The 23372-nt window shown below is 46.6% G+C and overlaps 1 protein-coding gene across 23 annotated transcripts in view; it reads right to left on the reverse strand.

The window, feature by feature from the left end:
- herc2 (HECT and RLD domain containing E3 ubiquitin protein ligase 2) overlaps nucleotides 1–23372 on the reverse strand; it is a 228445-nt gene that overhangs the window by 178696 nt on the left and 26377 nt on the right. For 22 of the 23 annotated variants that reach the window (XM_090236518.1, XM_090236516.1, XM_090236507.1 and 19 more), the window contains exons 10-15: nucleotides 21082–21255; nucleotides 15787–15975; nucleotides 11594–11745; nucleotides 11119–11276; nucleotides 4109–4222; nucleotides 2567–2818 (exon numbers count right to left, since the gene is read on the reverse strand). In XM_090236518.1, the coding sequence (XP_090092644.1) occupies nucleotides 2567–2818; nucleotides 4109–4222; nucleotides 11119–11276; nucleotides 11594–11745; nucleotides 15787–15975; nucleotides 21082–21255 (1039 nt within the window). Of the gene's footprint in view, nucleotides 1–2566; nucleotides 2819–4108; nucleotides 4223–11118; nucleotides 11277–11593; nucleotides 11746–15786; nucleotides 15976–19498; nucleotides 19515–21081; nucleotides 21256–23372 lie in introns of those variants that run through there. The other variant, XM_090236521.1, reaches the window with a different exon arrangement.

The following is a 23372-nucleotide window of genomic DNA, read 5'->3' on the forward strand; positions in this document are numbered from 1 at the left end:
CTCACAGAACGGGACCGCCGAGTGGTAGGCCACACAACCTCACAGAACGGGACCGCCGAGTGGTAGGCCACACAACCTCACAGAACGGGACCGCCGAGTGGTAGGCCACACAGCGGGACCACCGAGTGGTAGGCCACACAACCTCACAGAACGGGACCACCGAGTGGTAGGCCACACAACCTCACAGAACAGAACCGCAGAGTGGTAGGCCACACAACCTCACAGAACGGGACCGCCGAGTGGTAGGCCACACAGAGGGCCAACCGAGTGGTAGGCCACACAACCTCACAGAACGGGACCGCCGAGTGGTAGGCAATACAACCTCACAGAACGGAACGGCCGAGTGGTAGGCCACACAACCTCACAGAACGGGACCGCCGAGTGGTAGGCCACACAAGCTCACAGAACAGGACCGCCGAGTGGTAGGCCACACAACCTCACAGAACGGGACCACCAAGTGGTAGGCCACACAACCTGACAGAACAGGACCGCCGAGTGGTAGGCAATAGAACCTCACAGAACGGAATGGCCGAGTGGTAGGCCACACAACCTCACAGAACAGGACCACCGAGTGGTAGGCAATAGAACCTCACAGAACGGAATGGCCGAGTGGTAGGCCACACAACCTCACAGAACGGCCGAGTGGTAGGCCACACAGCGGGACCACCGAGTGGTAGGCCACACAACCTCACAGAACGGGACCACCGAGTGGTAGGCCACACAACCTCACAGAACGGGACCGCAGAGTGGTAGGCCACACAACCTCACAGAAAGGGACCACCGAGTGGTAGGCAACACAACCTCACAGAACGGGACCACAGAGTGGTAGGCAACACAACCTCACAGAACAGGACCACCGAGTGGTAGGCAATACAACCTCACAGAACGGAATGGCCGAGTGGTAGGCCACACAACCTCACAGAACGGAACGGCCGAGTGGTAGGCCACACAGCGGGACCACCGAGTGGTAGGCCACACAACCTCACAGAACGGGACCACCGAGTGGTAGGCCACACAACCTCACAGAACGGGACCACCGAGTGGTAGGCCACACAACCTCACAGAACGGGACCGCCGAGTGGTAGGCCACACAACCTCACAGAACGGGACCGCCGAGTGGTAGGCCACACAACCTCACAGAACGGGACCGCCGAGTGGTAGGCCACACAACCTCACAGAACGGGACCACCGAGTGGTAGGCCACACAACCTCACAGAACGGGACCACCGAGTGGTAGGCCACACAACCTCAGAACGGGACCACCGAGTGGTAGGCCACACAACCTCACAGAACGGGACCACCGAGTGGTAGGCCACACAACCTCACAGAACGGGACCACCGAGTGGTAGGCCACACAACCTCACAGAACGGAACGGCCGAGTGGTAGGCCACACAACCTCACAGAACGGAACGGCCGAGTGGTAGGCCACACAACCTCACAGAACGGAACGGCCGAGTGGTAGGCCACACAACCTCACAGAACGGAACGGCCGAGTGGTAGGCCACACAACCTCACAGAACGGAACGGCCGAGTGGTAGGCCACACAACCTCACAGAACGGAACAGCCGAGTGGTAGGCCACACAGCGGGACCACCGAGTGGTAGGCCACACAACCTCACAGAACCACCGTGTGGTAGGCCACACAACCTCACAGAACGGGACCGCCGAGTGGTAGGCTACACAACCTCACAGAACGGGACCGCAGAGTGGTAGGCCACACAAACTCACAGAACGGAACGGTCGAGTGGTAGGCCACACAACCTCACAGATCGGGACCACCGAGTGGTAGGCAACACAACCTCACAGAACGGAACGGTCGAGTGGTAGGCCACACAAACTCACAGAACGGGACCACCGAGTGGTAGGCCACACAACCTCACAGAACGGGACCACCGAGTGGTAGGCCACACAACCTCACAGAACGAGACCACCAAGTGGTAGGACACACAACCTCACAGAATGGAACCACCGAGTGGTAGGCCACACAACCTCACAGAATGGGATCGCAAAGTGCTGAAGCACGTAGAGCGTAAAAATCGTCTGTCCTCGGTTGCAACACTCACTACTGAGTTCCAAACTGCCTCTGGAAGCATCGTCAGAACAAGAACTGTTAGTCTGGAGCTTCATGAAATGGGTTTCCATGGCAGAGCAGCCGCACACAAGCCTAAGATCACCATGCGCAATGCCAAGCGTCGGCTGGAGTGGTGTAAAGCTCACCGCCATTGGACTCTGGAGCAGTGGAAACGCATTCTATGGAGTGATGAATCATCATTAACTTCTGGTGTAGAAACTAGACTATGGCACTCAATTCGTCCAATACCTGATAATTAACAATATGTCAAGTTTAGAACTCATCAGTCCCCCATTTTGACCATTTAACACCATACTGTTCAACATTCCATAAACACCTGGTTGAGTTAGGGTTAACCCTAACCCTTAACCCTAACCCTAACCCTGGAATCAGGATGGAATGGGGAATCTCCAACTAGGAATCCTCCCCACTGGAATTCAGTAAACAACAGCATGTTGTAAAGCTATGGTTTACTGAGCCGAAAGGCTACTAACCTTGTAGACTGTCCAGCAGTTTGGGGTAACGGACATGTTCCTCGGTGCCGTGGCCGAGGCGCTGGTTGTCTCCCTTCCCCCAGGTGTACACCTGACCATCCTTGGTCTGTGCTACAGAGAACTGACTCCCACAGCACACCTTCACTATATCCAGGTCCTGAAGCTTCTCCACCAGCTTCGGGGTCTTACAGCCGTCGCTGCCTCCACGACCCAGCTTCCCATAGTCCCCATCCCCCCACGACCACACCTGGCCTGAAGGGAGAGAGGGTAAGGAGTGAACATTACAATGGGGTGAAATATGGAACAAGTTTGACACCTTCAAGTTGTGAGGAAATACTCTGTCTACTACAGAGAAATTACTTTCTACTAGAGGCAAATACTCGGTCTACTACAGAGAAATTACTTTCTACTAGAGGCAAATACTCGGTCTACTACAGGGAAATTACTTTCTACTAGAGGCAAATACTCGGTCTACTACAGAGAAATTACTTTCTACTAGAGGCAAATACTCGGTCTACTACAGGGAAATTACTTTCTACTAGAGGCAAATACTCGGTCTACTACAGGGAAATTACTTTCTACTAGAGACAAATACTCGGTCTACTACAGAGAAATTACTTTCTACTAGAGGCAAATACTCTGTCTACTACAGAGAAATTACTTTCTACTAGAGGCAAATACTCGGTCTTACAACTTTAAATCAAAAAGTGTTACACATTAATTAACATATATGAGTGAAGTGAAGGATGAGGCCCAGAAAATATTCCGTAGTAATTGATCCTAGTGTCTCAGTCCCCAGTGTTCCATAGTAATTGATCCTAGTGTCTCAGTCCCCAGTATTCCATATTAAATTGATCCTAGTGTCTCAGTCCCCAGTGTTCCATAGTAATTGATCCTAGTGTCTCAGTCCCCAGTGTTCCATAGTAATTGATCCTAGTGTCTCAGTCCCCAGTGTTCCATAGTAAATTGATCCTAGTGTCTCAGTCCCCAGTGTTCCATAGTAATTGATCCTAGTGTCTCAGTCCCCAGTGTTCCATAGTAATTGATCCTAGTGTCTCAGTCCCCAGTGTTCCATAGTAAATTGATCCTAGTGTCTCAGTCCCCAGTGTTCCATAGTAATTGATCCTAGTGTCTCAGTCCCCAGTGTTCCATAGTAAATTGATCCTAGTGTCTCAGTCCCCAGTGTTCCATAGTAATTGATCCTAGTGTCTCAGTCCCCAGTGTTCCATAGTAATTGATCCTAGTGTCTCAGTCCCCAGTGTTCCATAGTAATTGATCCTAGTGTCTCAGTCCCCAGTATTCCATAGTAAATTGATCCTAGTGTCTCAGTCCCCAGTGTTCCGTAGTAATTGATCCTAGTGTCTCAGTCCCCAGTGTTCCGTTGTAATTGATCCTAGTGTCTCAGTCCCCAGTGTTCCATAGTAATTGATCCTAGTGTCTCAGTCCCCAGTGTTCCATAGTAATTGATCCTAGTGTCTCAGTCCCCAGTATTCCATAGTAAATTGATCCTAGTGTCTCGGTCCCCTGTCTCTCTCCTCTCACCGTTCTCTGTGACAGCCAGGGTCTGTGCGTCTCCACTGCCACAGGCCACATCCAGCACCTTCAGTCCCTTTAGAGCGGTCACCAGCATGGGGATAGTCTGGTCTTCACTGGACCCTACAGAGACAACATGGTCAGTCACAAAGCCCAGACTCAAAGACATCATTCTAATACAGCAAGACATTAGCTGATCTTTAATATCCTGATAGGGAACAGAAAGCTATGCTTGTCCTCATGATAAAGTCAGAGTTTAAAGAGCAGCTCTGAATGGTTAGGTCTAGTCCAGTAGTGGTTAGGTCTAGTCCAGGTCTAGTCCAGTAGTGGTTAGGTCTAGTCCAGGTCTAGTCCAGTAGTGGTTAGGTCTAGTCCAGTAGTGGTTAGGTCTAGTCCAGTAGTGGTTAGGTCTAGTCCAGTAGTGGTTAGGTCTAGTCCAGTAGTGGTGAGGTCTAGTCCAGTAGTGGTTAGGTCTAGTCCAGTAGTGGTTAGGTCTAGTCCAGTAGTGTTTAGGTCTAGTCCAGTAGTGGTTAGGTCTAGTCCAGTAGTGTTTAGGTCTAGTCCAGTAGTGGTTAGGTCTAGTCCAGTAGTGGTTAGGTCTAGTCCAGTAGTGGATAGGTCTAGTCCAGTAGTGGTTAGGTCTAGTCCAGTAGTGGTTAGGTCTAGTCCAGTAGTGGTTAGGTCTAGTCCGGTAGTGGTTAGGTCTAGTCCAGTAGTGGTTAGGTCTAGTCCAGTAGTGGTTAGGTCTAGTCCAGTAGTGGTTAGGTCTAGTCCAGTAGTGTTTAGGTCTAGTCCAGTAGTGGTTAGGTCTAGTCCAGTAGTGGTTAGATTTAGTCCAGTAGTGTTTAGGTCTAGTCCAGTAGCGGTTAGGTCTAGTCCAGGTCTAGTCCAGTAGTGGTTAGGTCTAGTCCAGTAGTGTTTAGGTCTAGTCCAGTAGTGGTTAGGTCTAGTCCAGTAGTGGTTAGGTCTAGTCCGTTAGTGGTTAGGTCTAGTCCAGTAGTGGTTAGGTCTAGTCCAGTAGTGGTTAGGTCTAGTCCGGTAGTGGTGAGGTCTAGTCCAGTAGTGGTTAGGTCTAGTCCAGTAGTGGTTAGGTCTAGTCCAGTAGTAGTTAGGTCTAGTCCAGTAGTGGTTAGGTCTAGTCCAGTAGTAGTTAGGTCTAGTCCAGTAGTAGTTGGGTCTAGTCCAGTAGTGGTTAGGTCTAGTCCAGTAGTGTTTAGGTCTAGTCCAGTAGTGGTTAGGTCTAGTCCAGTAGTGTTTAGGTCTAGTCCAGTAGTGGTTAGGTCTAGTCCAGTAGTGGTTAGGTCTAGTCCAGTAGTGGATAGGTCTAGTCCAGTAGTGGTTAGGTCTAGTCCAGTAGTGGTTAGGTCTAGTCCAGTAGTGGTTAGGTCTAGTCCGGTAGTGGTTAGGTCTAGTCCAGTAGTGGTTAGGTCTAGTCCAGTAGTGGTTAGGTCTAGTCCGGTAGTGGTTAGGTCTAGTCCAGGTCTAGTCCAGTAGCGGTTAGGTCTAGTCCAGGTCTAGTCCAGTAGTGGTTAGGTCTAGTCCAGGTCTAGTCCAGTAGTGGTTAGGTCTAGTCCAGTAGTGGTTAGGTCTAGTCCAGTAGTGGTTAGGTCTAGTCCGGTAGTGGTTAGGTCTAGTCCAGGTCTAGTCCAGTAGCGGTTAGGTCTAGTCCAGGTCTAGTCCAGTAGTGGTTAGGTCTAGTCCAGGTCTAGTCCAGTGGTGGTGAGGTCTAGTCCAGTAGTGGTTAGGTCTAGTCCAGTAGTGGTTAGGTCTAGTCCAGTAGTGGTTAGGTCTAGTCCAGTAGCGGTTAGGTTTAGTCCAGGTCTAGTCCAGTAGCAGTTAGGTCTAGTCCAGGTCTAGTCCAGTAGTGTTTAGGTCTAGTCCAGTAGTGTTTAGGTCTAGTCCAGTAGTGTTTAGGTCTAGTCCAGTAGTGGTTAGGTCTAGTCCAGTAGTGGTTAGGTCTAGTCCAGTAGTGGTTAGGTCTAGTCCAGTAGTGGTTAGGTCTAGTCCAGTAGTGGTTAGGTCTAGTCCAGTAGTGGTTAGGTCTAGTCCAGTAGTGGTTAGGTCTAGTCCAGTAGTGGTGAGGTCTAGTCCAGGTCTAGTCCAGTAGTGGTTAGGTCTAGTCCAGTAGTGGTTAGGTCTAGTCCAGTAGTGGTTAGGTCTAGTCCGGTAGTGGTTAGGTCTAGTCCGGTAGTGGTTAGGTCTAGTCCAGTAGTGGTTAGGTCTAGTCCAGTAGTGGTTAGGTCTAGTCCAGGTCTAGTCCAGTAGCGGTTAGGTCTAGTCCAGGTCTAGTCCAGTAGCGGTTAGGTCTAGTCCAGTAGTAGTTAGGTCTAGTCCAGTAGTAGTTAGGTCTAGTCCGGTAGTGGTTAGGTCTAGTCCAGTAGTGTTTAGGTCTAGTCCAGTAGTGGTTAGGTCTAGTCCAGTAGTGTTTAGGTCTAGTCCAGTAGTGGTTCGGTCTAGTCCAGTAGTGGTTAGGTCTAGTCCAGTAGCGGTTAGGTCTAGTCCGGTAGCGGTTAGGTCTAGTCCGGTAGTGGTTAGGTCTAGTCCAGTAGTGGTTAGGTCTAGTCCAGTAGTGTTTAGGTCTAGTCCAGTAGTGGTTCGGTCTAGTCCAGTAGTGGTTAGGTCTAGTCCAGTAGTGGTTCGGTCTAGTCCAGTAGTGGTTAGGTCTAGTCCAGTAGTGGTTAGGTCTAGTCCAGTAGTGGTTAGGTCTAGTCCAGTAGTGGTGAGGTCTAGTCCAGTAGTGGTGAGGTCTAGTCCAGTAGTGGTTAGGTCTAGTCCAGTAGTGGTTAGGTCTAGTCCAGTAGTGGTTAGGTCTAGTCCAGTAGTGGTTAGGTCTAGTCCAGTAGTGTTTAGGTCTAGTCCAGTAGTGGTTAGGTCTAGTCCAGTAGTGTTTAGGTCTAGTCCAGTAGTGGTTAGGTCTAGTCCAGTAGTGGTTAGGTCTAGTCCAGTAGTGGTTAGGTCTAGTCCAGTAGTGGTTAGGTCTAGTCCAGTAGTGGTTAGGTCTAGTCCAGTAGTGTTTAGGTCTAGTCCAGTAGTGGTTAGGTCTAGTCCAGTAGTGGTTAGGTCTAGTCCAGTAGTGGTTAGGTCTAGTCCAGTAGTGGTTAGGTCTAGTCCAGGTCTAGTCCAGTAGTGGTTAGGTCTAGTCCAGTAGTGGTTAGGTCTAGTCCAGTAGTGGTTAGGTCTAGTCCAGGTCTAGTCCAGTAGTGGTTAGGTCTAGTCCAGTAGTGGTGAGGTCTAGTCCAGTAGTAGTTAGGTCTAGTCCAGTAGTGGTTAGGTCTAGTCCAGGTCTAGTCCAGTAGTGGTTAGGTCTAGTCCAGTAGTGGTGAGGTCTAGTCCAGTAGTAGTTAGGTCTAGTCCAGTAGTGGTTAGGTCTAGTCCAGTAGTGGTTAGGTCTAGTCCAGTAGTGTTTAGGTCTAGTCCAGTAGTGGTTAGGTCTAGTCCAGTAGTGGTTAGGTCTAGTCCAGGTCTAGTCCAGTAGTGGTTAGGTCTAGTCCAGTAGTGTTTAGGTCTTGTCCAGGTCTAGTCCAGTAGTGGTTAGGTCTAGTCCAGTAGTGGTTAGGTCTAGTCCAGTAGTGTTTAGGTCTAGTCCAGGTCTGGTCCAGTAGTAGTTAGGTCTAGTCCGGTAGTGGTTAGGTCTAGTCCAGGTCCAGTCCAGTAGTGGTTAGGTCTAGTCCAGTAGTAGTTAGGTCTAGTCCAGTGGTGTTTAGGTCTAGTCCAGTAGTGGTCCGGTCTAGTCCAGTAGTGTTTAGGTCTAGTCCAGGTCTAGTCCAGTAGTGGTTAGGTCTAGTCCGGTAGTGGTTAGGTCTAGTCCAGGTCTAGTCCAGTAGTGGTTAGGTCTAGTCCAGTAGTAGTTAGGTCTAGTCCAGTAGTGTTTAGGTCTAGTCCAGTAGTGTTTAGGTCTAGTCCAGGTCTAGTCCAGTAGTGGTTAGGTCTAGTCCAGTAGTAGTTAGGTCTAGTCCAGTAGTGTTTAGGTCTAGTCCAGTAGTGGTTAGGTCTAGTCCGGTAGTGGTTAGGTCTAGTCCAGGTCTAGTCCAGTAGTGGTTAGGTCTAGTCCAGTAGTAGTTAGGTCTAGTCCAGTAGTGTTTAGGTCTAGTCCAGTAGTGTTTAGGTCTAGTCCAGTAGTGGTTAGGTCTAGTCCAGGTCTAGTCCAGTAGTGGTTAGGTCTAGTCCAGTAGTGGTTAGGTCTAGTCCAGTAGTGTTTAGGTCTAGTCCAGTAGTGGTTAGGTCTAGTCCAGTAGTGGTTAGGTCTAGTCCAGTAGTGGTTAGGTCTAGTCCAGGTCTAGTCCAGTAGTGGTTAGGTCTAGTCCAGTAGTGGTTAGGTCTAGTCCAGTAGTGGTTAGGTCTAGTCCAGGTCTAGTCCAGTAGTGGTTAGGTCTAGTCCAGTAGTGGTGAGGTCTAGTCCAGTAGTAGTTAGGTCTAGTCCAGTAGTGGTTAGGTCTAGTCCAGGTCTAGTCCAGTAGTGGTTAGGTCTAGTCCAGTAGTGGTGAGGTCTAGTCCAGTAGTAGTTAGGTCTAGTCCAGTAGTGGTTAGGTCTAGTCCAGTAGTGGTTAGGTCTAGTCCAGTAGTGGTTAGGTCTAGTCCAGTAGTGGTTAGGTCTAGTCCAGTAGTGGTTAGGTCTAGTCCAGTAGTGGTTAGGTCTAGTCCAGGTCTAGTCCAGTAGTGGTTAGGTCTAGTCCAGTAGTGTTTAGGTCTTGTCCAGGTCTAGTCCAGTAGTGGTTAGGTCTAGTCCAGTAGTGGTTAGGTCTAGTCCAGTAGTGTTTAGGTCTAGTCCAGGTCTAGTCCAGTAGTGGTTAGGTCTAGTCCGGTAGTGGTTAGGTCTAGTCCAGGTCTAGTCCAGTAGTGGTTAGGTCTAGTCCAGTAGTAGTTAGGTCTAGTCCAGTAGTGTTTAGGTCTAGTCCAGTAGTGTTTAGGTCTAGTCCAGGTCTAGTCCAGTAGTGGTTAGGTCTAGTCCAGTAGTAGTTAGGTCTAGTCCAGTAGTGTTTAGGTCTAGTCCAGTAGTGGTTAGGTCTAGTCCGGTAGTGGTTAGGTCTAGTCCAGGTCTAGTCCAGTAGTGGTTAGGTCTAGTCCAGTAGTAGTTAGGTCTAGTCCAGTAGTGTTTAGGTCTAGTCCAGTAGTGTTTAGGTCTAGTCCAGTAGTGGTTAGGTCTAGTCCAGGTCTAGTCCAGTAGTGGTTAGGTCTAGTCCGGTAGTGGTTAGGTCTAGTCCGGTAGTGGTTAGGTCTAGTCCGGTAGTGGTTAGGTCTAGTCCAGTAGTGGTTAGGTCTAGTCCAGTAGTGTTTAGGTCTAGTCCAGTAGCGGTTAGGTCTAGTCCAGGTCTAGTCCAGTAGTGGTTAGGTCTAGTCCGGTAGTGGTTAGGTTTAGTCCGGTAGCGGTTAGGTCTAGTCCAGTAGTGTTTAGGTCTAGTCCAGTAGTGTTTAGGTCTAGTCCAGTAGTGGTTAGGTCTAGTCCGGTAGTGGTTAGGTCTAGTCCAGTAGTGGTTAGGTCTAGTCCAGTAGTGGTTAGGTCTAGTCCGGTAGCGGTTAGGTCTAGTCCAGGTCTAGTCCAGTAGCGGTTAGGTCTAGTCCAGTAGTGGTTAGGTCTAGTCCAGTAGTGTTTAGGTCTAGTCCGGTAGTGGTTAGGTATAGTCCGGTAGCGGTTAGGTCTAGTCCAGTAGCGGTTAGGTCTAGTCCGGTAGTGGTTAGGTCTAGTCCGGTAGTGGTTAGGTTTAGTCCGGTAGCGGTTAGGTCTAGTCCAGGTCTAGTCCAGTAGCGGTTAGGTCTAGTCCAGTAGTGGTTAGGTCTAGTCCGGTAGTGGTTAGGTCTAGTCCGGTAGTGGTTAGGTCTAGTCCGGTAGTGGTTAGGTCTAGTCCGGTAGTGGTTAGGTCTAGTCCGGTAGTGGTTAGGTTAGGTCTAGTCCGGTAGTGGTTAGGTCTAGTCCGGTAGTGGTTAGGTCTAGTCCAGTAGTGGTTAGGTTAGGTCTAGTCCGGTAGTGGGTAGGTTAGGTCTAGTCCGGTAGTGGTTAGGTTAGGTCTAGTCCGGTAGTGGTTAGGTTAGGTCTAGTCCGGTAGTAGTTAGGTTAGGTCTAGTCCGGTAGTGGTTAGGTCAGGTCTAGTCCAGTAGTGGTTAGGTCTAGTCCAGTAGTAGTTAGGTCTATTCCAGTAGTGGTTAGGTCTAGTCCAGTAGTGGTTAGGTCTAGTCCAGTAGTGGTTAGGTCTAGTCCAGTAGTGGTTAGGTCTAGTCCAGTAGTGGTTAGGTCTAGTCCAGTAGTGGTTAGGTCTAGTCCAGTAGTGGTTAGGTCTAGTCCAGTAGTGGTTAGGTCTAGTCCAGTAGTGGTTAGGTCTAGTCCAGTGGTGGTGAGGTCTAGTCCAGTAGTGGTGAGGTCTAGTCCAGTAGTGGTGAGGTCTAGTCCAGTAGTGGTTAGGTCTAGTCCAGTAGTAGTTAGGTCTAGTCCAGTAGTGGTTAGGTCTAGTCCAGTAGTGGTTAGGTCTAGTCCAGTAGTGGTTAGGTCTAGTCCAGTAGTGGTTAGGTCTAGTGCAGTAGTGGTTAGGTCTAGTCCAGTAGTGGTTAGGTCTAGTCCAGTAGTGGTTAGGTCTAGTCCAGGTCTAGTCCGGTAGTGGTTAGGTCTAGTCCAGGTCTAGTCCAGTAGTGGTTAGGTCTAGTCCGGTAGTGGTTAGGTCTAGTCCGGTAGTGGTGAGGTCTAGTCCGGTCGTGGTTAGGTCTAGTCCAGTAGTGGTTAGGTCTAGTCCAGTAGTGGTTAGGTCTAGTCCGGTAGTGGTTAGGTCTAGTCCAGTAGTGGTTAGGTATAGTCCAGTAGTAGTTAGGTCTAGTCCAGTAGTGGTTAGGTCTAGTCCAGTAGTGGTTAGGTCTAGTCCAGTAGTAGTTAGGTCTAGTCCAGTAGTAGTTAGGTCTAGTCCAGTAGTAGTTAGGTCTAGTCCAGTAGTAGTTAGGTCTAGTCCAGGTCTAGTCCACTAGTGGTTAGGTCTAGTCCAGTAGTGGTTAGGTCTAGTCCAGTAGTGTGACCAGGAGAAACAGGTGAGAGGTCTCACCGTGTCCCAGCCGTCCGTAGTTACCCCTGCCCCAGGTGTACAGCTCTCCATCAGCTGTGATAGCAGCGCTGTAGGTGCTCCCACAGGCTACCTGCACCACATTCTTCCCTGTCTGCTTCCCTGTGAACGCTGTGATCACTGCTGGCTCCTCCAGATACCTGGTGGGGCAGAGGAACAGGTTATGATACCTAGGACAGGTAGGAGCAGAGGAACAGGTTATGATACCTAGGACAGCTAGGAGCAGAGGAACAAGTTATGATACCTAGGACAGCTAGGAGCAGAGGAACAGGTTATGATACCTAGGACAGCTAGGAGCAGAGGAGCAGGCTATGATGAGCTGGTGTGGTGGGCCGGTGACGTCAATGTAACTTCTGAGGTCTCAGACATTAACTGGACTATAATTTATGAATTTAGTAGACATGCAGAAGAAATCTGGTCATAAGTATGATTTTTTGAGTGCAGTGTAGTAACTTACGTGGTGTCTCCATGGCCCAGGCGGCCCCCGTCTCCACAGCCCCAGGAGAAGACCTCTCCGTTGGCCGACAGGGCCAGGTAGTGCTGTCCGTCTGGATGAGCTGCCAGCTTCACTATCTTCCTGGAGGTCAGGGCATGGACCAGCATGGGAGCCTGGTAGGTTCAACAACAATATCCTCATCAGCACCGAAGTGATCATTTCTCCTGTTGTTTCATTACGGCTGCTGTATCATAAACACATTTCCTGTCGGAGTTTAACATACACTGCTCTGAAGCATTAGGTCAATAAAGAGCAGCGTTGTGGGTTTCTTCTTCTACTGTTACCGTGCGCCTGGAACAGAGATCGCTCAGATGTGCGAGTGCCTTTCCAATTTTGAGATGAACATACACTACATGACCAAAAGTATGTGGACACCTGCTCGTCCAACATCTCATTCCAAAATCATGGGCATTGATACGGTGCTCGTCACACAGAGAGAGAGAGAGAGAGAGAGAGACACAACGGGAAATACACACTTTTTACAAATTTAGACCAATTGATTGGTCGAAAGAACAGACGACCCCTTGGTCGACCAATTTATGTATTTATTTCGGGGACAGACCTAGCTAGCCAGCTACATGAGGTAATAGAAAACATGTAATGTAACATCTAATCAGGGTCCCCTGGGAAACACTGCCCAATACTTTGGTTCCTACCATGTCAATAATTCCTCCTTGGCTTATTAATTCGTTGTCATGTCAAAGAACAATGTATTCAAGGTGCTCCCACTATACTCCATTATAATGTATGTATTCAAGGTGCTCCCACTATACTCCATTATAATGTATGTATTCAAGGTGCTCCCACTATACTCCATTAAAATGTATGTATTCAAGGTGCTCCCCACTATACTCCATTATAATGTATGTATTCAAGGTGCTCCCACTATACTCCATTATAATGTATGTATTCAAGGTGCTCCCACTATACTCCATTATAATGTATGTATTCAAGGTGCTCCCACTATACTCCATTATAATGTATGTATTCAAGGTGCTCCCACTATACTCCATTATAATGTATGTATTCAAGGTGCTCCCACTATACTCTATTATAATGTATAAGTTGCCACCCTACTACTCATAAAAGCATATTTAGAACCTGTTTTATTAAAAAACATAAAATACTGTCAAATACAAGCATTTCACTGTAAGGTCTACCTACACCTGTTGTATTCAGCATTTCACTGTAAGGTCTACTACACCTGTTGTATTCAGCATTTCACTGTAAGGTCTACTACACCTGTTGTATTCAGCATTTCACTGTGAGGTCTACCTACACCTGTTGTATTCAGCATTTCACTGTGAGGTCTACTACACCTGTTGTATTCAGCATTTCACTGTAAGGTCTACTACACCTGTTGTATTCAGCATTTCACTGTAAGGTCTACTACACCTGTTGTATTCAGCATTTCACTGTAAGGTCTACTACACCTGTTGTATTCAGCATTTCACTGTAAGGTCTACTACACCTGTTGTATTCAGCATTTCACTGTGAGGTCTACCTACACCTGTTGTATTCAGCATTTCACTGTAAGGTCTACTACACCTGTTGTATTCAGCATTTCACTGTAAGGTCTACTACACCTGTTGTATTCAGCATTTCACTATAAGGTCTACTACACCTGTTGTATTCAGCATTTCACTGTAAGGTCTACTACACCTGTTGTATTCAGCATTTCACTGTGAGGTCTACCTACACCTGTTGTATTCAGCATTTCACTGTAAGGTCTACTACACCTGTTGTATTCAGCATTTCACTGTAAGGTCTACTACACCTGTTGTATTCAGCATTTCACTGTGAGGTCTACCTACACCTGTTGTATTCAGCATTTCACTGTAAGGTCTACTACACCTGTTGTATTCAGCATTTCACTGTGAGGTCTACTACACCTGTTGTATTCAGCATTTCACTGTAAGGTCTACTACACCTGTTGTATTCAGCATTTCACTGTGAGGTCTACCTACACCTGTTGTATTCAGCATTTCACTGTAAGGTCTACTACACCTGTTGTATTCAGCATTTCACTGTGAGGTCTACTACACCTGTTGTATTCAGCATTTCACTGTAAGGTCTACTACACCTGTTGTATTCAGCATTTCACTGTGAGGTCTACTACACCTGTTGTATTCAGCATTTCACTATAAGGTCTACTACACCTGTTGTATTCAGCATTTCACTGTGAGGTCTACTACACCTGTTGTATTCAGCATTTCACTGTAAGGTCTACTACACCTGTTGTATTCAGCATTTCACTGTAAAGTCTACTACACCTGTTGTATTCAGCATTTCACTGTGAGGTCTACTACACCTGTTGTATTCAGCATTTCACTGTAAGGTCTACTACACCTGTTGTATTCAGCATTTCACTGTGAGGTCTACTACACCTGTTGTATTCAGCATTTCACTGTGAGGTCTACTACACCTGTTGTATTCAGCATTTCACTGTAAGGTCTACTACACCTGTTGTATTCAGCATTTCACTGTAAAGTCTACTACACCTGTTGTATTCAGCATTTCACTGTGAGGTCTACTACACCTGTTGTATTCAGCATTTCACTGTAAGGTCTACTACACCTGTTGTATTCAGCATTTCACTGTGAGGTCTACTACACCTGTTGTATTCAGCATTTCACTGTAAGGTCTACTACACCTGTTGTATTCAGCATTTCACTGTAAGGTCTACCTACACCTGTTGTATTCAGCATTTCACTGTGAGGTCTACTCCACCTGTTGTATTCAGCATTTCACTGTGAGGTCTACTACTACACCTGTTGTATTCAGCATTTCACTGTAAGGTCTACTACACCTGTTGTATTCAGCATTTCACTGTGAGGTCTACTACACCTGTTGTATTCAGCATTTCACTGTGAGGTCTACTACACCTGTTGTATTCAGCATTTCACTGTGAGGTCTACTACACCTGTTGTATTCAGCATTTCACTGTAAGGTCTACTACACCTGTTGTATTCAGCATTTCACTATAAGGTCTACTACACCTGTTGTATTCAGCATTTCACTGTAAGGTCTACTACACCTGTTGTATTCAGCATTTCACTGTAAGGTCTACTACACCTGTTGTATTCAGCATTTCACTGTGAGGTCTACTACACCTGTTGTATTCAGCATTTCACTGTGAGGTCTACCTACACCTGTTGTATTCAGCATTTCACTGTGAGGTCTACTACACCTGTTGTATTCAGCATTTCACTGTAAGGTCTACTACACCTGTTGTATTCAGCATTTCACTGTAAGGTCTACTACACCTGTTGTATTCAGCATTTCACTGTGAGGTCTACTACACCTGTTGTATTCGGTTCATGTGACAAATAACATTTGATTTTGATTTGAAATACGTCATAGCGTCAAAACATTTACAAATATTGTGATATGATATTTTGGCCATATCACCCAGCCCTAAAAGGAGAGACGGAAGGAACCCTAACCCTAACCCACTGTGGTGACAGGAGCTCCAGTGAGTGACTGCTTCTTACCAATGTGATGACAGAATGAGCTCCAGTGAGTGACTGCTTCCTACCAGTGTGGTGACAGAGTGAGCTCCAGTGAGTGACTGCTTCCTACCAGTGTGGTGACAGAGTGAGCTCCAGTGAGTGACTGCTTCCTACCAGTGTGATGACAGAATGAGCTCCAGTGAGTGACTGCTTCCTACCAGTGTGGTGACAGAAGGAGCTCCAGTGAGTGACTGCTTCCTACCAGTGTGGTGACAGAAGGAGCTCCAGTGAGTGACTGCTTCCTACCAGTGTGATGACAGAAGGAGCTCCAGTGAGTGACTGCTTCCTACCAGTGTGGTGACAGAAGGAGCTCCAGTGAGTGACTGCTTCCTACCAGTGTGGTGACAGAAGGAGCTCCAGTGAGTGACTGCTTCCTACCAGTGTGATGACAGAAGGAGCTCCAGTGAGTGACTGCTTCCTACCAGTGTGATGACAGAAGGAGCTCCAGTGAGTGACTGCTTCCTACCAGTGTGATGACAGAAGGAGCTCCAGTGAGTGACTGCTTCCTACCAGTGTGGTGACAGAAGGAGCTCCAGTGAGTGACTGCTTCCTACCAGTGTGATGACAGAAGGAGCTCCAGTGAGTGACTGCTTCCTACCAGTGTGGTGACAGAAGGAGCTCCAGTGAGTGAATGCTTCCTACCAGTGTGGTGCTCTTGTAGTTCTGTGTGTAGACGGCTCCACTGCTGGCCAGGATGAGGAAGCCCTTCTCGGAACAGACTATCTGGGAAACCCCCAGGCCTGACAGGGCCTTGCACTGCACAGGACCGTTCACGTTGGCATACAGCTTCCAGCCTAGCAACCCCCAGCCAATCACCTCCTGCAGAGTGCCCTGGGAGCAGGAGAGACAGGGTTAATGCAGCGATGCCATTGGTGCTTCAGTGGTCTACACAGTATGACGAGTTTAAGTAGCAGTAGCATTGAAGAGGTTAACGGAAAAGGAAATTCTCTGATGGAAAATACAGTTAAATATAAATTATATTCTAATATAGCAGTAACATCTGGAACTTCAGTTGGGAGAAATCACCTGACCATGTATGAGGTGAACACTGCAAAGAAAAAGCCTTGTAGCCAAAGGCATCAACTATCAAAAAGGTATATTCATCTCTCTGGAAAGCTCTCAAAAGGCTGGCTGGCTGCATCATGCTCTCTAATCACATTTTATTGGTCAACGCATCCCCACGAAAAGGGACTTCTAGGGCAAACGGTAATTTATTATTTCACCTTTATTTAACCAGGTAGGCTAGTTGAGAACAAGTTCTCATTTACAACTGCGACCAGGCCAAGATAAAGCAAAGCAGTTCGACACAACAACAACACAGAGTTACACATGGAGTAAAACAAACATACAGTCAATAATACAATAGAAAAGTCTATATAGTCTGTGCAAATGAGGTAAGATTAGGGAGGTAAGGCAATAAATAGGCCGTAGTGGCGAAGTAATTACAATTTAGAAATTAAACACTGGAGTGATAGATGTGCAGAAGATGAATGTGCAAGTAGATATAAAAATCAAATTGTATTTGTCAAATACACATGGTTAGCAGATGTTAATGTGAGTGTAGCGAAATGCTTGTGCTTCTAGTTACGACAATGCAGTAATAACCAACGAGTAATCTAACCTAACAACTTCACAACTACTACCTTATACACACAAGTGTAAAGGGATAAAGAATATGTACATAAAGATATATGAATGAGTGATGGTACAGAACGGCATAGGCAAGATGCAGTAGATGGTATAGAGTACAGTATATACATATGAGATGAGTAATGTAGGGTGTGTAAACATTATATTAAGTGGCATTGTTTAAAGTGGCTAGTGATACATGTATTACATACATTTTTCCAATATTAAAGTGGCTGGAGTTGAGTCAGTATGTTGGCAGCAGCCACTCAATGTTAGTGGTGGCTGTTTAACAGTCTGATGGCCTTGAGATAGAAGATGTTTTTCAGTCTCTCGGTCCCAGCTTTGATGCACCTGTACTGACCTCGCCTTCTGGATGATGGCGGGGTGAACAGGCAGTGGTTCGGGTGGTTGTTGTCCTTGATGATCTTTATGGCCTTCCTGTAACATCGGGTGGTGTAAGTGTCCTGGAGGGCAGGTAGTTTGCCCCCTGAGATGCGTTGTGCAGACCTCACTACCCTCTGGAGAGCCTTACGGTTGTAGGCGGAGCAGTTGCCGTACCAGGCTGTGATACAGCCCGACAGGATGCTCTCGATTGTGCATCTGTAGAAGTTTGTGAGTGCTTTTGGTGATAAGACAAATTTCTTCAGCCTCCTGAGGTTGAAGAGGCGCTGCTGCGCCTTCTTCACGATGCTGTCTGTGTGGGTGGACCAATTCAGTTTGTCCGTGATGTGTACGCCGAGGAACTTAAAACTTACTACCCTCTCCACTACTGTCCCATCGTTTCCTGAAGTCCATGATCATCTCCTTTGTTTTGTTGACGTTGAGTGTGAGGTTATTTTCCTGACACCACACTCCGAGGGCCCTCACCTCCTCCCTGTAGGCTGCCTCGTCGTAGTTGGTAATCAAGCCTACCACTGTAGTGTCGTCTGCAAACTTGATAATTGAGTTGGAGGCGTGCATGGCCACGCAGTCATGGGTGAACAGGGAGTACAGGATAGGGCTGAGAACGCACCCTTGTGGGACCACAGTGTTGAGGATCAGAGGGGTGGAGATGTTTCCTACCATCACCACCTGGGGGGCGGCCCGTCAGGAAGTCCAGGATCCAGTTGCACAGGGCGGGGTCGAGACCCAGGGTCTCGAGCTTGATGACGAGTTTGGAGGGTACTATGGTGTGAAATGCTGAGCTGAAGTCGATGAACAGCATTCTCACATAGGTATTCCTCTTGTCCAGATGGGTTAGGGCAGTGAGCAGTGTGATTGCATCATCTGTGGACCTATTGGGGCGGTAAGCAAATTGGAGTGGGTCTAGGGTGTCAGGTAGGGTGGAGGTGATATGGTCCCATGCGGAACATATCCCAGTCCACGTGATCGAAGCAATCTTGAAGCGTGGAGTCCGATTCGTCGGACCAGCGTTGAACAGACCTGAGCGCTGGTGCTTGTTTTAGATTCTGTCTAAAGGCTGGGAGCAACAAAATGGAGTCGTGGTCAGCTTTTTAAAAAGGAGGGCGGGGGAGGGCCTTATATGCGTCGGGGAGTTAGAATGACAATGATCCAGGGTTTTGCCAGCTCGGTTTGCGCAATTGATATGCTGATAGAATTTCGGGTCTTGTTTTCAGATTAGCCTTGTTAAAATCCCCAGCTACAATAAAATGCAGCCTCAGGATGTGGTTTCCAGTTTGCATAGAGTCAAATAAGGTTCGTTCAGGGCCATCGATGTGTCTGCTTGGGGGGGAATACATGCGGCTGTGATTACAATCGAAGATAATTCTTTAGGTAGATAATGCGGTCGACATGTGATTGTGAGGAATTCATATATACACCCCGCCCTTCTTCTTACCAGAGAGATGCTCGTTTCTGTCGACGCGATGCGTGAAGAAACCAGGTGGCTGTACCGACTCCGATAGCGTGTCTCGAGTGAGCCATGTTTCCGTGAAACAAAGAACGCAAGTCTCTCTGGAAGGCAACCCTTGCTCGGATTTCGTCTACCTTGTTGTCAAGAGACAGGACATTGGCGAGTAGTATACTCGGGAGCGGTGGGCGATGTGCCCGTCTACGGAGCCTGACCAGAAGCTCCGTCTGCCCCTTCAACGGCACCGTTGTTTTGGGTCGCCGGCAGGGATCCGATCCATTGTCCTGGGTGACGGGCCAAACAGAGGATCCGCTTCGGGAAAGTCGTATTCCTGGTCGTAATGTTGGTGAGTTGACGTTGCACTTATATCCAATAGTTCCTGCCGACTGTATGTAATAAAACCTACGATTTCCTGGGGTGACAGTGTAAGAAATCACACATAAAAAAGCAAAATACTGCATAGTTTCCTAGAAACGCGAAACGAGGCTGCCATCTCTGTCGGCGCAGGAAGCATACTGGGGTGCAAAGGAACAAAAAAATAAATACAAATATGGGGATGAGGTAGTTGGATGGGCTCTTTACAGATGGGCTATGTACAGGTGCAGTGATCTGTGAGCTGCTCTGACAGCTGATGCTTAAAGTTAGTGAGGGAGATATGAGTCTCCAGCTTCAGTGATTTTTGCAGTTCGTTCCAGTCATTGGCAGCAGAGAACTTGGAAGGAAAGGCGGCCAAATGAGGTGTTGGCTTTGGGGATGACCAGTGAAATATACCAACGTAATCAACACATCCCCAACATATCTTACTTTTGCAAGAATAAACTATATAAAAACATCACATCAAGTCCTTCATGCACAACACATGGCTTCATAATTTACCTGCATGTTGCCATGGTCCTCCAACAGAACGCACAGACAGAGAGAGATGTTAGTAACAGAGTAAAGGCTTCCATTTACACATCACAACATCCTGACTAGGGCTGCACGATATGGTCCAAAAATCAAATTGCAATTTTTTTAAATATTGCAATTTTGATCAAAAACACCTCGGTCGCCAGGTTGGCGGAACCAGAACCCCCCCATATGTAAAGAATGCCAGGACAGCGGAACCAGAACCCCCCCATATGTAAAGAATGCCAGGACAGCGGAACCAGAACCCCCCATATGTAAAGAATGCCAGGACAGCCTGAACCAAAACCACAGATACGTAAAGAATGTATGAATGCATGACTGTAAGTGGATTTGGATAAAAGCGTCTGCTAAATGGCATAAGACATTAATATTATGTTGTTATTATAGAAATAGAATGAGTCGGCTCTTCTAATTCTATGGTTGGTGTTGGTTGGAATGACAATGAATGAAAAAAACAGTATAGTAGGAGTTGCGACAGAGTAGAAACCAAAGTGTTGGTTAGTATTTCCCAGGGAACCCTAATTACATTTGAATTGAGACATTAGATTCAGTAAAATAATAATTAGAATCAAAATAAAATGGTTATATTGTTACACCAGATTGGTGCAGTGAAATGTGTTGTTTTACAGGGTCAGACAGAGTAGTACAGCGTCCCTGGAGCTAATTAGGGTTAAGTGCCTTGCTCAAGGGCACATCGATCACATTCTTCACCTTGTCTGCTAGGGGTATTGGAACCAGAGACCTTTCGGTTACCCGACGCTACTCTATAACCCCAAGGCTAGCTGCCGCCCATTTCTTAGGATGTGCTTTACCTATTCCGCTCTAATTCAGAGCATGACGTTGCACAACAAACATGCTGGCAACGGCCTGTATTAGAGCTGACGTTTCCTAGTCAGATTTGCCCTAGCGCAATAATCTTTGCTAGCTAAATGCATTTAGCTAGCCAGCTAGCTAGTTAGCAATTAGCAGCTACTGCAAATGTTGAGGTTGCTAAGACTAAGTAAGTAGCGGTTTGTAGAGATAAAGATACAGAAAACATGGTTGATGTGAAGAAGCAAAGTCGAAAGCAGCATCGTTCTTGTTTCTTGACTGCATGGTCGAGCTAACAGAAGCGAGCAGACTGAAGCAGCCAAGTGTTCCTGATTGAGTGACAGTGGGTGGGGCTTGGTGTGTCGGAAGCAAGCAGCCACATGAGAGAAGAGGGGGAGACTGGAGTGAGACGACAAGAGTACACTATAAAAACGGGCATTTGAGAAGAAAAAAAAATTGCAGCACCTTACGATATGGATATTTCATATGTCGATATCGCAATTTTGATTACAATTTGATTCATTGTGCAGCCCTAATCCTGGCTCTTGAGAATTCTCAAAAAAAATGAAAAACCACAGGCCATTAAATCTGAAGAGAGCAGTTGTGAGCCTTACAGATAACTGATCAATGGAAACACTGATCAATGGAAACACTGAAGACACGAGGCTGAGTAGAGCTGTCTTATGTCTTAACAGTGTACAGCACACAGTAGCAGGGCCAAGTCCAGATGGCAGTAGTACCTTGTGGGAGGTGGGGGAGCTGCAGTGCGAGGGGGAGCAGGGGGCGGCCAGGCGGTCCAGGTGAGCCATGATGACCACAGCCGTCTGTCTCAGGTCGATAGCCAAGTCATTGTCCTGGGGCAGTGTCAAGTAGCGCAGGAAACTCTCATTGGGACTCAGAGGGGCCCCCAGGATCTGGAGAGGAAGAACACAGAGAAAACGACTGAACTAGACTATCGATACCAACAGAATAAGAACAAGTCGTTGATATTAATTACTAGTCTGCAACTAGGAATTCAGTATCATTGAACGCGAAGAACGACAACCGCCAAAACATTCTTTATACAACAACATGAATGAATGTCACTCTGAACTATCCCCTCTAACCATGACAGAGAGAGAGAGGACGGGAAACTCTCCAACAGAAACTAACTTTCAGCAGAAATCCCGACAACACCCTGAGCGTAAATATATTGACTGATTGCAATTGTTCCCGAATGAGTGAGCGTTCATGTGCAAAGGATTAGCATTTCAATTGTTATAATTATCAACTGTGTGTTGTCTTCTCAGTCGACCCCCACTTCCCTTTTGTCTAACAAGCCGCCATGCCGGTTCAGCCCACTAGGGGCACATTCTCCTATAATTTCATGTAACCACATTTACCATGTTTGTTTGTTTATGCATTTCTGTGAATTACTTAGTTAGTAATAAATGATGTAAGACAATTGATGTATGGATGACTCATAGTGAAGACTGGGTTGTGCAGATAACCAACAATTTACGACGTATGGAATGAGACTAACGTGAGGTAAAATAAATAATTAATCAGAAGACTATTGATCAGATATGAAAATATCTGAATAATTTATTATGGGTTGAGTCACTGATGTGGTCATCCTGTCTCTCCTTCTCTCTTTCTCTCTCTCAGAGGACCTGAGCCCTAGGACCATGCCCCAGGAATACCTGACATGATGACTCCTTGCTGTCCCCAGTCCACCTGACTGTGCTGCTGCTCCAGTTTCAACTGTTCTGCCTTATTATTATTCGACCATGCTGGTCATTTATGAACATTTGAACATCTTGGCCATGTTCTGTTATAATCTCCACCCGGCACAGCCAGAAGAGGACTGGCCACCCCACATTGCCTGGTTCCTCTCTAGGTTTCTTCCTAGGTTTTGGCCTTTCTAGGGAGTTTTTCCTAGCCACCGTGCTTCTACACCTGCATTGCTTGCTGTTTGGGGTTTTAGGCTGGGTTTCTGTACAGCACTTTGAGATATCAGCTGATGTACGAAGGGCTATATAAATACATTTGATTTGATTTGATGATATTGGGAAATTATAACTTGTAATCTGAATATTTTCCTTGGTGCCCCGACTTCCTAGTTAATTACAGTTACATGATTAATCAGTTTAAATCGCGTAATACTAATTACAGAGAATCTTTGATAAAAACGAAGTCTTCAGTTTAATGATAGTAAAGACACAACACACTTCAGAACCAACTTCCCTTAGATTTTTTTTTTTGGGGGGGGGGGCTGTCTGTTGTTCTGTGTAGTGAATCTGTTATTCACTGTGTTTCTATGGGCTAATAGCAGTAAGGACTATCTGTTATTCAATGTGTTTCTATGGGCTAATAGCAGTAAGGACTATCTGTTATTCAATGTGTTTCTATGGGCTAATAGCAGTAAGGACTATCTGTTATTCAATGCGTTTCTATGGGCTGATAGCAGTAAGAACTATCTGTTATTCAATGTGTTTCTATTGGCTAATAGCAGTAAGGACTATCTGTTATTCAATGTGTTTCTATTGGCTAATAGCAGTAAGGACTATCTGTTATTCAATGTGTTTCTATTGGCTAATAGCAGTAAGGACTATCTGTTATTCAATGTGTTTCTATTGGCTAATAGCAGTAAGGACTATCTGTTATTCAATGTGTCTCTATGGGCTAATAGCAGTAAGGACTATCTGTTATTCAATGTGTTTCTATGGGCTAATAGCAGTAAGGACTATCTGTTATTCAATGTGTTTCTATTGGCTAATAGCAGTAAGGACAAATACAAGTTATCAAATATACTTTTTCTATATTTTTTTGATTCTTAAAATGGTCTTAAAATCAAATAGCTAAATGATCCTTGGTGTGACCTTCTTTAAACAATTTTAAAATCAGGCTGTAACAAAATAACATGTGGATAAAGTCAAGAGGTGTGAATACTTTTTAATTCATTATTTTACCTTTATTTTACTAGGCAAGTCAGTTATGAACAAATTCTTATTTTCAATGACTACCTGGGAACAGTGGGTTAACTGCCTGT

Source organism: Oncorhynchus mykiss, chromosome 5 (genome assembly GCF_057628025.1).
Source record: "Oncorhynchus mykiss isolate SJ-2025 chromosome 5, ASM5762802v1, whole genome shotgun sequence".
NCBI lineage: Eukaryota > Metazoa > Chordata > Actinopteri > Salmoniformes > Salmonidae > Oncorhynchus > Oncorhynchus mykiss.